The 14,395-nt window shown below is 30.4% G+C and overlaps 1 protein-coding gene and 1 non-coding gene across 3 annotated transcripts; both read right to left on the reverse strand.

The window, feature by feature from the left end:
* Nucleotides 1-5,546: 5,546 nt before the first annotated feature.
* LOC105959709 (expansin-A1) lies at nucleotides 5,547-7,242 on the reverse strand. 2 transcript variants are annotated; one of them, XM_012983844.2, is made up of 4 exons: nucleotides 7,122-7,242; nucleotides 6,855-7,004; nucleotides 6,232-6,544; nucleotides 5,547-6,076 (listed from the first exon to the last, which is right to left on the reverse strand). In XM_012983844.2, exons 2-4 carry the CDS (start codon nucleotides 6,994-6,996, stop codon nucleotides 5,767-5,769), a joined length of 765 nt encoding a protein of 254 aa, XP_012839298.2. In that variant the 5' UTR covers nucleotides 6,997-7,004; nucleotides 7,122-7,242; the 3' UTR covers nucleotides 5,547-5,766. The 2 variants fall into 2 exon arrangements, with proteins under 2 accessions (XP_012839298.2, XP_088679687.1); XM_088823561.1 differs by having other exon boundaries at nucleotides 6,855-7,007; nucleotides 7,122-7,180.
* A 6,298-nt stretch (nucleotides 7,243-13,540) lies between these two features.
* Nucleotides 13,541-13,614, reverse strand: TRNAI-AAU (transfer RNA isoleucine (anticodon AAU)). Its single transcript has one exon. It is a non-coding gene; the product is annotated as a tRNA-Ile (tRNA).
* Between the last annotated feature and the right edge of the window lie 781 nt (nucleotides 13,615-14,395).

Genomic DNA, 14,395 nt, shown 5'->3' on the forward strand with positions numbered 1-14,395 from the left:
AGTGGATTTTGATAACTTTGTAGTGGATTTTGATAAATTTGTAATGGATTACGTTAATTCGTAGTGGATTATGTAAATTTTTATTCGATCTTGATACATTTGTAGTGGATTACATTAATATTAAAGTTGATTACGATAATTACATAGTGATTCCAACGTTAATTGCATTGTGGGTTTTGAAGAATTTATAGTGGTTTTCAGTGAGTATGTGGTGGATTTCAATTTTTTGTTAAACTTGCAGTAAAAAACCATTTAAAAAAATGAAAAAATGAAAGAAAAAAAAACAATATTTTTAAATCGAAATTAGAAAAAGATTGTAAAGGAATGAAAAAAATGAAATGGCGTGATTTGCATTCAGAGATTTGGGCGAGTTGGTTAGAGATTTAAGGGGAGTTATTTTAGGGGAGATTAGCCCGATTTGATTATGCAACAATAATTTAATTATATTTTTATGAATATAATAGGGGTAAATGAGGTATTAACCTTAATGAGGGGTTATCCCTAATAGTGAATAAAAAAGTGAATTTATACCTCTAAGAAACTTGTACGAGTAGGTTATATCATATGACCCCTATAATTAATTAGAGAAGTTTATGAATCACTTTATATTACTTGTAAAATTGCATTTTAATTTTGAGATTCTTTTATTAAAATATACAAGCAAAATATTATAAAAGTTAAAAAATGTTAAATTTTTTGTTTGATGTTAACGAGTTCATCGAGTTTGGCGGGTCGAAACCGTTTAGTTTCGCTATGGGTCGGGGCAAATCTAGGTATAAGCTAAGACAGGTTAGGGCGGGGCTAGGTTTTATATATATTTTCACGGGTCGAGTTTCGGGTTTAGACAGACCCGTTCCAAAACCTACCCGTTGCCATCCGTAGATTATTCATTAGGGTATGTCCAATGGAGTAAGCAGATCGGATCACCAAATTCTATTTTAGAGACCTAGTAGAATTTAGAGTCTCTAAAAAGCATAATTCTATAATGGAGGGCTCTATAATTTTGAGTCTTTAAATTATGTTATGGATTATTTTATATAGTAATTTGATTAGGGCTAAAATTTTATTAATATACGAGATTGTAGAAAATTAAAGTTTATTTGAACAATCTTAATTATTTTTAATGCATATTTCGATCCAAAAAAATGATTTTTTTTTTAAAGATATGAAATGTTGAACCACAATCATTGGATATAATTTCAATTAAAATATTTGTAACCACCCACTAATTTCCACTGCCTTTAACCCCACATATTTTTTTTTCCTTTTTTATTTTTTGTTTACTCATCTCTAATTAGTTAAACTTAATTAAGCACAACAGAGCACGCCCTTCCTCCCATAATTTTATTATTCTCCTTGTTTATCAACACACCAGAAACATAGAGGAAAAAAATATTCTGCTACAAATTTCTTCAAGTATTGACAACCTACCCAACCATCTACTTCTAATTTCTTCAATTCTCATAAGCCCAGTGAAATTCCTCCAAATTTCTACAAGCATTGAAGAAAACAAAAAACTCACAATTAGAAAATTTAGAAGTGATAAAAAAGATGAAGAATAATTAGAGGTCTTTATGTTTTTTTCATTTTTTTCTTACCGTTGGAAACCAACGATTATATTTGCAAATCATTCAAATTTTAATTTTTATTTGAAAAAGAAATTTCAAAATTTAAATGCAAGAAATGTGAGTCTCCCCAAACAAAGACATCTAGGCAATGTTTGGAAGCATTTTTATTTTGGTTTCATTGATTCCCCAAAACAAAAATTATATTTATTAAACTTTGCAAATAATTTTCTCAAAACAATTTCAAAAGTTTCTCTCTCCTTCAAACATGATGTGACTGTTACAGTAAAATGATTTTACTGCTACAGTAAAATATGTCTTCACTAAAAAATAGATAAACATCACTTCATCTTTCAATTTTTTTCTTCTAAAATACATTTTTCTAACACCTTTAAACATGATTTGACTGCTATAGTGTATTTTGTCTTCTTCCAAATTATAAACAAACATTACTTTCATTCTCAAATTCTTTCCAACAAAACATATTTCCTCAAAATAAAATCAAAATAAATAAGTTTCAAAACACTTCCAAATATACCTATTATTTAGGAACAAATTTGGAGATTTCACAACAATCTGAAAATTTAGGGCCCTTCTAAATATTTGTTGGTGTTGGATTTCTTCTGCAGTGTCTATATTTTGCCGGTTTGCTTACTCAATTGAAGATGCCAATATGTGTGATAAAAGTAGTGTGTGGTTTAAACTAAATGTACATGAATTAAGAGTTGTAATAAATAGAATTCAATTCAATAGAAAACACAAAATTATTCTTTAAACATATTAAGAACTTATTGAAAAGAAAAAAAATTGAATTTTATTGCAAAGTATACTGGTCCAATAATATAAGTAATTCACAAAATAGAAAGCTCGTGGATTGAGGTAACAGTATGACAATAAAACCCGGGGCTCATAGGTCTTTTTTATTGCAGTAGACAAAAGGCAAAACCTAGATACAGACAAAATCAACGGTTTACAATTTAAAAAACATCTGAAACAACACTCTTACCGAGGAAGCTTCATCACACTCAACATTGAGAAAAGCACCAAATTTGCTTTTCCCAATACACAAAACTATGGACTACCAAAAAATAAAATTAAAATTAAAAAAGTTAAATACAATTTCACCCCTGAAGTATAACTTATGTAAAGACTTGCCCCTTAAAGTATTATTTGTACAATTGGCCCCCTCAAAATCAATTATTTTATATTTTAAAATTTAAAACATAATAAACATTACAATCTAATAATTATTTGATCATATAAAATTGAAAAGTAACTAAAATTAAATTATTAAAAAGTAATATATATATTGTATAATAATTAATGAAAATATATTTTTAGAAATTCATGAAGTAAATTAAATTTAAATACTTAAGATTGCTATTAGTTATGTATTGATTTATTAAAATTTATCGATATGAATATATTCGATTAATTGATTCAACAATAATTAGATGTTATTTAATTATCAATATGAATATGTTGTAATAAAATAGTTTAATTATTATTTTTAGTTATCTCTCTTGGTAAAATACAAAATTTTAAAATATTATAATTAAATAGTGCTTGAGGGGTAAATGTTACAGATATATACTTTGGGAGTGTATACGGTATATAACATAAATTTAAATAATAGTAAGGGCATATTACAAATAAGCCCATCAATGGGTACTTATTCATAAAGAGATCCAGACAATAATCTCCTTTACCAATAAGTCCACATATGGTCCAGATTTATGTAAAGGACTAAAATAACCCCTCTTACTTTAATATGCTCCAATTTCATCCTTAACTTAATTTAACTTCAATTTGATCCCAAATTTCACAAATTATTCAATTTTGACCCAAAATTTTTTTTTTTCACAAAATTTTTTTTTTCAAAAACTTTTTTTTTCCCGCCGGATTCCGGCGTTGACTTTTAAATTTTTTTTTTTCTTTCTTCCGGATTTTTTTTTCCGGATTCCGGCGTTGACTTTTTTAATTTTTTTTTTTTCTCTTTCTTCCGGATTTTTTTTCCGGATTCCGGCGTTGACTTTTTAATTTTTTTTTTGTTTTTTTTTTTTTCTGTAACTTTTTTTTCCGTTTAAACAGCAATATTGCTGTGAATGACAGTAATATTAACTATATTACTGTTAAACGCAGTAAAATTAACTAAACTATAGTTTAACACAGTGATATTGCTATATTAATCTCTAGCACATTAATATTAACACAACAAAACTCATTATTATTGTATAATAAAGTAATATTACTATGTTGTCCGTTCAACAAATGTAAACATAATAAAAAAAAACCAAAAGAATTAATATTACTGTGAGTGACAGTAATATTACTATAGCAACAGTAATATTACAATAATAGACAGTAATATTATTACGTTACTCCGTGAATAACTCAAACAAACAAAAAATCCAAACAAAATAATAATATTGATGTGGTTGACAGGAATATTACTATAACAACAGTAATATTACCGTCACCCACAGTAATATTATTGTGTTTACAGTAATATTACAATAATAGACAGTAATATTAATACGTTACTCCGTGAATAACTCAAACAAAACAAAAACCCCCAAAAAATAATAATATTGATGTTGTTGACAGTAATATTATTGTGTTTACAGTTATTTTACTGTCAACGACAGTAATATAATTATGTTGACTTGTCAACAAATAAAAAAAAATAAAAAAAAATAATAAAAAATAAAAAATAATAATATTGCATTAATTTACTGTCAACGGCAGCACAATCACATAAATGTAATGTCAACGGCAGTACAATTACGTTAATTAACTATCATTGACAGTATAATTACGTTAATTTACTGTCAGTGACAGCACAATTACGGTCAACGTTTAGCGGCGGACGTGGAAAACACTAAAAAAACACTAAAAAAAGTCAACGCCGGAGACCGGCGAAAAAATCCGGAAGAAAAGAAAAAAAAAAAAAAAAAAAAGCAAAAAAAAAAAAAAAAAGTCAACGCCGGAGACCGGCGTTGACCGCCGGTCAACGCTGGAAACCGGCGAAAAAATCCGGAAGAAAGAAAAAAAAAAAAAAAAGTCAACGCCGGAATCCGGCGGCAAAAAAAAAATTTTGAAAAAAAAAATTTTTTTTTGAAAAAAAAAAGTTTTGGGTCAAAATTTAATAATTTGTGAAATTTGGGGTCAAATTGAGATTAAATTAAATTAAGGATGAAATTGGAGCATATTAAATTATACTCCAAAAAAAAGTCAAAATTGAATTTTTGTGGTCAAAATTGGACTTTTATGGACAAAATTGATAAATTGGGGTTACAATTAAGAATTGGGTATAAATGGTTGAGGTAATATTGGGATATACATGAATGTTTCCTTTAGTTATAATAAATATTAAAGGGATGAGCTTATTGGTGAAAAAGATATGTCCCCTAAACCTAGAATAATAAACATGCTTGGTTGGGGACTTTGGCATAAAAATCCCTAATAGTAAATCCATGAAGTAATTAATGGCGGGTGGTTATGTTAAATCAAAATTTAAAGGTTAACTTCCACTTTCCCCTTATATTTTGGTTCGTTATCACCTTACCCCTTCTATTCTCGATTACATCGATTTTTCAGTCAGTTATTTGATCTTAATATCGTTTGATCTAAGTTCTAAAATTACAAAAACACCACATCTTCCAGTTTAAATAATTATTAGAAAAAAAAACAAAAACAAATAAAAAAACAAAATAAAATAATAAAAACTCAAGACAACTTTGCACGCCAACCACAATTTTTTTTTTTTTTTTTATGTTTTTAATAATTATTTAAACTGAGAGGGCTTGTTTTTTCGTAATTTTCAAACTTAGATCAAACGGTGTTAAGGTCAAATGTCATAAAAGTAACGACGATGGCCACATTGAAACAATTTTTCAAGTAAGGGGGGCAAATCAATGCAATCGAGAGTAAAAATGAATAAAGTAATATCGAGCCAAAGTACAAGAGGAAAAAATGAAATTTACCCAAACCTAAAATCACTTCCAAAATATCTGTCTTAAATCTTACATTAAAAGAAAGACCAAGACATAAAACACTTCATCAACATTACGAAAAAGCCTAAATTGGTTCGAGCTTATGTAATAATAAAGCTCTTCCAATTCTCAACCCTAATTTATTTCACGTAGCGTTCAAAAAAACACGTACGTGTAGTTTCCTATATTAATGAAACTAGATTATTCTAAGTGAATTGTCCTCCGGTGAAGGTTTGTCCGAACGACCAACCATCGGGGATGACGTCACTGCACTCCACCGTGCGGCCGTCGCTGGTGGTGACCTTGAACGAGAGGCTTTGACCGTCAAGATTAGAATTGCTCTGCCAATTTTGCCCCCAATTTCGAGACATTGGTTCCCAATTATTTGTCCTTGAACCTTTTATTGAGACCGATTGTACATCACCGGCGCCTCCGACGTTGGTAATTAGGACGAGATTGAAGTAGGAGTGACCGTTTACCGTGAACCGAATACCGCCCTTCTTTTGGCACGGTACCCTACACATTTATGTAAAGTACACAAAATTATTGAACCGCCATAAATATAAATAAAGTAATGTAATTTTTTTAGTATATCTATATGGTTAGCTGTTGGTTCCTTCATTATAAATTATGCCGATACGTGTAAATATATTTACGTGTATACATCATACCTTCGATAAAGAATCGGCACAATCCCGGCTTCTTGTTTGGCGATTTGTTGGAAAACGGGCTGAGAGAGGTCAAAGTGTTGGTTGGGCGGGTTGCACCACCCGCCGTCGTTGTTCGGTAAGGCGTTGTTTGGAGGGCAGAAATTAGTTGCAGTTACCACAATTGAGCTTTGGAGGCACCACCTTTCATCATTCACACACTTTAGCTCAAAGCAAGCTCCACAGCTCTGCCCATTGTTGAATAGTGTTGTACTCAGTGCTGCTGTGTTTGTACCGTACCCTTGGCTGTACAAATTACCATACCCACAAGCCCCACCTGCAATTAATTAATTCATTAATAACCACCAATTTAACCAACTTAATTCACTCCATGGCTTAATTAACAATTCAAGAAAAATCGAATTGGAAATGTTTAAGATATTAAAATTAAGCCAAGTTGCAAACTGTTTTAGATAATTTACATGAAAATTTGAATCGGATTTGAATTATATAATAGAAGTTCTAAATTGTTTTAATTTGTATGCGAGAATAATTCCAAAAACTAAAATAAAAAACGAAAATTGGAATTTGCAAAATTTGGAATGGAACTAATACATAGATACATACATACATTCATAAATACATACCCATGGTTCCAGAAGCATCACCACCACCATAAAAAGTGGCATGAGCATCATTCCACCCTCGTTCAGAGCCGCCATTTGCTACTATTATTGACAAGAGAAATAACAAACATGCAATTGCTATAAAACCCCTCAATCCCATCATTTATTTTCCTGCTATACCAAAATTGAACAAATAGTATAAGAAATTATATATATAGAGAGAGAAAGAAGAGAGAGAGAGAGAGATCAGTAGACAGTAATTAAAACACAGCAGTGTCTCTTAATTACCTTAAAGAGTAATTAAATATAATAAATAATGATATGATTGAAATGAATTGTGTAGGAGGGAGGAGGGATGGAGGTCTGAATAAATAGACAAGTTCCAGTGGGTGAAAAGCACGTAGTATATAGTATAGTGTATATAGGGCTGACGTCACATAATTTAGAATTTAGCGGCGCTGTGGAGGATTGTTGCTGATCGAACACGTGGTCTCCACAATTCTGCATGTCTTTCTGTCTTTTTTTCTTTATCATTATTTCTTTTTTCTCTCTGTATATATATATATTATGTCTGTGCCTCTCTGTGTGTAAGAGAGGGGGTGGGGGTGTACAGTACAAGTTACAAGTTACAATACCGTTATTTGTCTTCTTTGTGCAGAAATCAAGTTGAATACAATTGGGACCCGGCCCATTAATTAATTCATTAATATTTCTGCACTTACCGAGGCACATTTCTCCTTTTTTTTTTTTTTTTCTTTTTTTCTTTCACTTGGTGCAATGTATTTTATTTAATCAATCCAACAATAAGAGGATTGATGATGCTAGTTGCTTAGATCACCTGGGTAATGTAGAAAACGAGCTGTGATTGGGTAGTGTAGAAAACGAGCTGTGAGAGCAAAGCGGATCAGTAGCTTGACAACTTGATGATCCTGAGGTCCCTGCGAAATAAACACACGTGAATTAAGCCGGGTTGATCTGACGGAAACCCTCCGACGCTCAACTCAGATGTACGGATAGTGGAGATGGTAGGGAGAATATGCACTCTAGAATACTTGTGAATAATAGAACGTACCTTAACAAATGAGTAAAAACCTCTATTTATATGTCGTTGATTGGGTTGAGTTTACTTTGTTGGGCCCAAGCCTTAGTCTGAAGCTGCTTGAGCTTTCGTGTAGTGGGCCCAATTATTAGATAAATTTGGGGGCCCATTGGGTCGGCCCAATTAGGTATATCAAGGATGATTATAGGCTACAATACATCAACGAGGTTCAAATATGAATTTTGAATTCGAGCTCTACACGAACGACCTTAATACAAAGGAAGGACTATTTTCGTTCATTGAGTAAGTGGTTGAAATATTGTACAAGTAAAATTGAATTAGTGAGATTTTATTTTTGCAGATCGTCTTGGATATAGAGTAAAATTGTATCAAACCACGTTAGGTTTGTGTCACAATTCATTTTTGTTTTTATTTTGTTACCAGGGCGGACCCATCATATTTTATTAGAAGAGCAAGTTTTGTTTTGCGAAATAATACTAACTGTGGGTAAGATAAAATATTTGGTGGTTTAGGGGCATCAACTATAATTGTTTTGAGAAATTCATAATAAACGGCAAAACAAAAATAAATATTAAAAAAAAAAATAAAATAGAATAAATTTTAACCATAATATTTTCTATTGTAACAATAAATATGAAAAAAAAATATATATACATTTACAATATAAGAGTATGGAGAAAAACAAAAAAAAAATTGAAAGACCAAAACCCAAATTTATTATAAATTTGGGGAGGTAAAATTACCTCAATTTGTTTTTTTTCTTCATCTTGGGGGGTCGACAGCCCCAATATTTGGAAATAACTTATGATAAATATTTGATTTGACCCATTTATTATCTTATGATAAATGCTATCCTCATTCAATTCTATGTGACAAAGTTGCAAACTCTTCTAGCAGGTATGGTAGATAAACTTAGCGTCTATTGATACTCTCTTTTTGTTATTATGGCCGATTATTGAAATTTGAATATCGAATTCAAGAATTAATTTGTTTAAATATTTTTTTTTACATTGTTTAGAATATTAAAATATATTTTGAATTTTACTGGTACCGAACCAAAAAAACCGGTAAACAGTATAAATTTTTGAAGTACCGAAATTTCGGTGCACCGAATGAACCGCGAGAGAGGACATATATAGGTATGACCACGAACCCTATTAGAGATGGGAATGTGGCGGGTCTGGGGTGGGTATTGCAATCACCGCCGCCACCCTACACTGAAATTCTCTAGCCCCATCTGCGTCAAAATCCCTGTATTTTTATATCCCCATCCTGTCTCACAAAAATACCCGCAAATAATTTTTATTTTAAATTATCCTTCAATCTTCAATAATAAATTTGTTACTTCAATTTAGAAAAAAAAAAAAAAATTAACGAAGGAACCGGCAATCAGCTATATAAGTGTACTGGATGAATCTACACTCTCGTATAATAAAGTTCAAATGTGTGACAAATTTGACCTAGAGACCGTTGGCAAGGAGATTCGAAATTGGGTCAGTTGACAAAAGTTCACTTGCTTAAACTGCTAAGCTATCCCTTGCAGGAAAAAAAAAAAACAATTCAAATCTTAATTATGTATCCCTTAAATTATCGTGCTACTAGTTAAAGTATCTTAAAATTTTGCTCCATATTCTTTTGCAATAGGATTACTCACTAATTTGGGTCGGACATGTCAAATTGTCATCCGTAGATGTTGGGGTCACTTAGGTATCCAGATATTGCGTCATTTCTTCAATCATAATCGAAATCAGAACCGTCGTGTAGGTGGATCAACTAATAATTAGGTATACACTAGTAGAAAAATGGCTTTTTACTGAAAATAAATTTTGTTACTGTGAAAAAACAATAACAAAGGGCATCTTTTACCACGGGACAATGCTGAAGTCATAATAAAACCTCCCAAATAAGAACAAATAAGTTTGCGTAGGTATACTTGTGTTGTCCAAACGTGAGATAAGCACCTACTTTTTTTTTTTTTTTTGGCACAAACTCAATTTAGCACTTGGCAAGGTCATGAGGAGGAGGTGGGAGTACTTATAGTTCAACACATATACATAACAACCATTAATGCAAAATAATTAACGATGAGTCATCCAAGTATGCAACTTGTTCTTTTCTCAAATCCCTTTTATTTTATATACAATTTTTTTTAAATCCTATATAAAAGTAATATCGGCACCTCTTATAAATTTTGTAATGCATTCGCTCCAAAACTTAAAATCTTGGCTCCACTAATGGATAATTGTATCGTGTACGTATGCGACACAACCAGTGGCGGAGCCAGAAATTTGAGACAGGGTGAGCTTACATCTACAGGGATTCAGGGGCAGCGCTCCCAATTTTTTTTTGATTCATTCACATAAAAACAACTACAAAATTTATAAACTTAAACTAATATAAGTTACACTAAATTACTTGGGTGGGTGCGCTTAACATTTACGCGGCTTTGTTGCCCTCAATTTTTCTTTTTTTTGATTCATTAACATAAAATAACTACAAATTATAAACTTCAACTAATATAGCTTAAAAATTTTGGTAGTTAAGTTAAACTAAATAGTTTAATATAGCCACAAAAAAAAAGACATAACTGCATAGACACGGCCATGAGCCGGTTCGGGCCGGTTCGCGGTTCACTTTTTCTGGAACCGGAACCGGCACGTACTACACACTGTTCGGTGGGCCGGGCCAGCCCACTGGTTCACTTCAGTTCCGAGCCTATTCGGGCTGGCCCGGAAATTCACATATATATATTGAAAATACTTGATGGATAAATAAATTAAAAAAATTACTTGAAAATAGGAAAAAAAACAAAAGGGGTAGAAAAAAAATGGGAAAAAATGACTTGAACTTAATTTTATAGAAAAAAATGGCGTAGAAAAAAAAATTCAAAAAAGATCAAATAACGGTCGGTTCACGGAGAAGACAAACCACACAAAATCAAAATGCTCGTATTTTATTAGAAAGAATTAAAATATAATATAATATTGAAAGTGCTTAATAATCAACCTAATCAAGTAAGTTAATTCCAAGGATATATGTTATGCACGTCTGCCAATTAGAATAGAATAGGGAATAAATTCTTTACTAATTATTTATTCTAACCCAATGACCCAAAAGGACAGCTTCGGCGATAGTCTAACTTCCGGCTCAGCCTCAAGAGAACAGTTTGTGGATAACTATAGTCACGTGTAGTAAACTAGTAACATATAGTTATATGTATGCAATATATTTTTGAATGTATAGTAATGCGTGTTCATGTTTGAAGATTATATGCATTTGATTGTGTTTTTTCCTTTTTTTTTTGGGTTAGTTGATTTATAATATCAAGATTAAAATTGTGAATTTTGTTGTTGGTGTACATTAATTTTGGGGTAAAAAGACAGTACATGAATACATATAACTATACATGATTGTGGTATACTATAGTCATGTGTAGTCAATTGCAGTACAATAAATTTTATTAAAATAAATAAATAAATAAATAAATAAATAAATAAATTAAAACATTGAAAATTAAAAAAAATAAAAAAATTAAAAAATTAAAATATTAAAAAAAATTAAAAAATTAAAAAAATAATAAATACAAAAGAGGGTATATATAAAAAATAATAATAAACTAAACATTTATATTTTTTTATGGGTTAATAGCACTTAACCCCCTGTGGTTTCCACATTGTGCACTTTACCCCCTCTGATATCACTTTAAGCACTTAACCACCTTGTGATTGTCAATTTGTAGCGGCTGTCTAATAATCTGTTAAAGTTAATGGCAAATACATCTCACTCGCCCAAAATTGAAGTGGTTGAAGGTTTTGCAAGCTAAAATTCATAATAATATCCATATTGCCCCTTTTCCTTCAATAAAAACCCCTACACCAATCTCTCATTTTTCTTTTAATTAAAAAAACAAAATAGATTTTTTAAAATTCTATACTACATAATTTTTTGAATTTTAAATTAATTACTATTTAAATACATATAGAAACTCTTTTACAGCTAATAATCATCATCTGCTATGCTATGGGATGAAAACAATTTTACAACTGATGCGAAAAAATAAAATTATATTACACACATATATATATATATATATATATATATATATATATATATATATATATATATATATATATATATATAAAGAAATTAATTTAAAAATTAGAAAAAAAAAATCTCTAAAAAAATCAGTTACAAAATAAGGTTTAAATAATGGCTGGTTGATTTACACAACCTAATCAAAAATACTACGGAGAAAAAGTAAAAATAGAGAAAAAGAAACGGATGTAAGAAAATGGAAAATCTGGATGATGAGGATTTTGATCGATCCGTCGCCAATGAAAACAAACGCACATTTTTTTCTGGAAAATTTCGGAGGCCATAATCTGTCTGGGGTTCCTGCTTCCCATTTACGTACCCCCTCCATCACCCAACTCAATGCCCCCCCATTCAAGATTCTCAAATCTAATATATTCTCTGTGTCTACAATAATACAAAATACTTATATTTCCGAAACCGTAAAATATCGACCCCCAAACCAAATTCTCTCAATGTAATCATATGTAACATAGAATTATCACTATTCTTCACAAAATTGAGGACTTCAAAGAAGAATCGAAACCCTAGGAATCTGAGATGTTTGCCCGAGAAGACAAAAAAACCCGAACATTGGTTTTTGACATGAAATCTTTGGGCTTTTCCCTCTGATTTTTGGATGTAATTTTCTGAGTTTTCCTGTAATTTTATTTTTCTGAAGGGGTCTGGAACAGTTCAAGGGGATTTGAAGGCGAGGAGAAGAAGCAATTCTGATAATTGTAATTTAGTCCTATGAATTGGTGTTATTTCTAATTTAATGCAATTGAATTTTTATTTATGTATAAAAAGAAATATAACCTGCAAATAGTAGGAAAATAATGGGGTAGTTCAAATATTTAACATTTTCAGTTAACTTTAACGGTATATCTGACGGCCGCTACAACTTGTCAACCACAAGGGGGTAAAATGACCAAATTGATATCAGAGGGGGGTAAAGTGCACAACGTGAAAACCACAGGAGGGCTAAGTGCTATTTACCCTTTTTTTATTAAAAAATGCAGGCCCAAAATATCTGCCCGAAATTGATATCTGCCCGAAAAATCTGCCCAAAAAATTTGGATTATATAAATTGATATATGCAGGCCCGGAAAATACAGGTAGACATTATGCTGAATGCAGGGGCGAAATACTGAATGCAATTTGCTGAAAATTGCAATGAAGGGTACAATAGTATTTTACCTCTCCAGGGGTTATCTCAAATGAAGAATTTTAGGAGTGGACATATCCCTATATATTTTCCATCCTATGGGTGTTATCAAATGAACCCTAGAATTAAATATATGAATTCCTCCAACAAATATTTTCTTCGTAAAGTGCAATATTGTTCTTGTTTTATTTCTATATTTCAATATTCGTGAATAAATATATATATATATATATATATATATATATATATATATATATATATATATATATATATATATATATATATATATATACAAAACTTTTAGGGCTTGTGGGTTTATTCTATAACACTAATCAAAATTTATGCAAGTGTGTCTAAGGAAAAAAAATTAATGTAAAAAGTAAAAGAAAATACTAGATAAATATTATATGGCCCATGCAGGTCTCGAACCTGCGACCTTCGCGTTATTAGCACGACGCTCTAACCAACTGAGCTAATGGGCCAATTGATAGTTAAATTCATATTTATTTATCTAATCCTTTGTTATAGTAAACCTAAATGAATGAACATATTACAAATGTATAGGGTAATTCATTTACCCCGAGTTTTCAAGTTAAAATCAAATTCATCGCTTTTTTTTGTTTTCTTTAATGTTATCCCTAAACATAATTTCACCGCCAAAATCAATAATTTTCACAAAATGCCAGCATTACCCTTTGCAAAACTTGGGGACTAAAATGAAATTCAGCCATAATTCATTTTTATCTTTTACTGAAAACCTCAAATTAAAATTATATTTAAAAACATTTTCAAGATCTTAAAAATTATTCTCTCATTAATCCAAACAATATAAAAAATACACACAAATATTATATTACTTTTCAAATTCTTGTTGCAAATTATGTTTTCCAAATCTTTAAACATAAATTAATTTCTAAAGTACAAGTTATTTCTTCTTAAAATACAAATAAAAATATATTATTTTAAATATTCTTCTACTAAAGGATTTTTCAAGAATTAAATAAAACCATTTTTTTGTGGTATAGGATATTGGTCCGGTTAGATTTTTACTTGAAAAAAAATATATTCTGAACATCATTGAAAATTGAAAAATTTCATCCAATATTTAAAGGGTCTCAGTACATCTTTGATACGTGGATTTTCCGATAATTCGCAAAAATTAATCCTATACAAAGACTAATAAATGTGGTTGAGAAAAACAAAACTAATGCAAAGTACTTTACACGACGAAACTCCTTTTACAGTGTAAGCGAAAACAAACCC

The sequence above is a fragment of the Erythranthe guttata genome, chromosome 9 (assembly GCF_056151865.1).
Source record: "Erythranthe guttata isolate IM_541 chromosome 9, IM_541, whole genome shotgun sequence".
In the NCBI taxonomy this organism is placed as follows: Eukaryota; Viridiplantae; Streptophyta; class Magnoliopsida; order Lamiales; family Phrymaceae; genus Erythranthe; species Erythranthe guttata.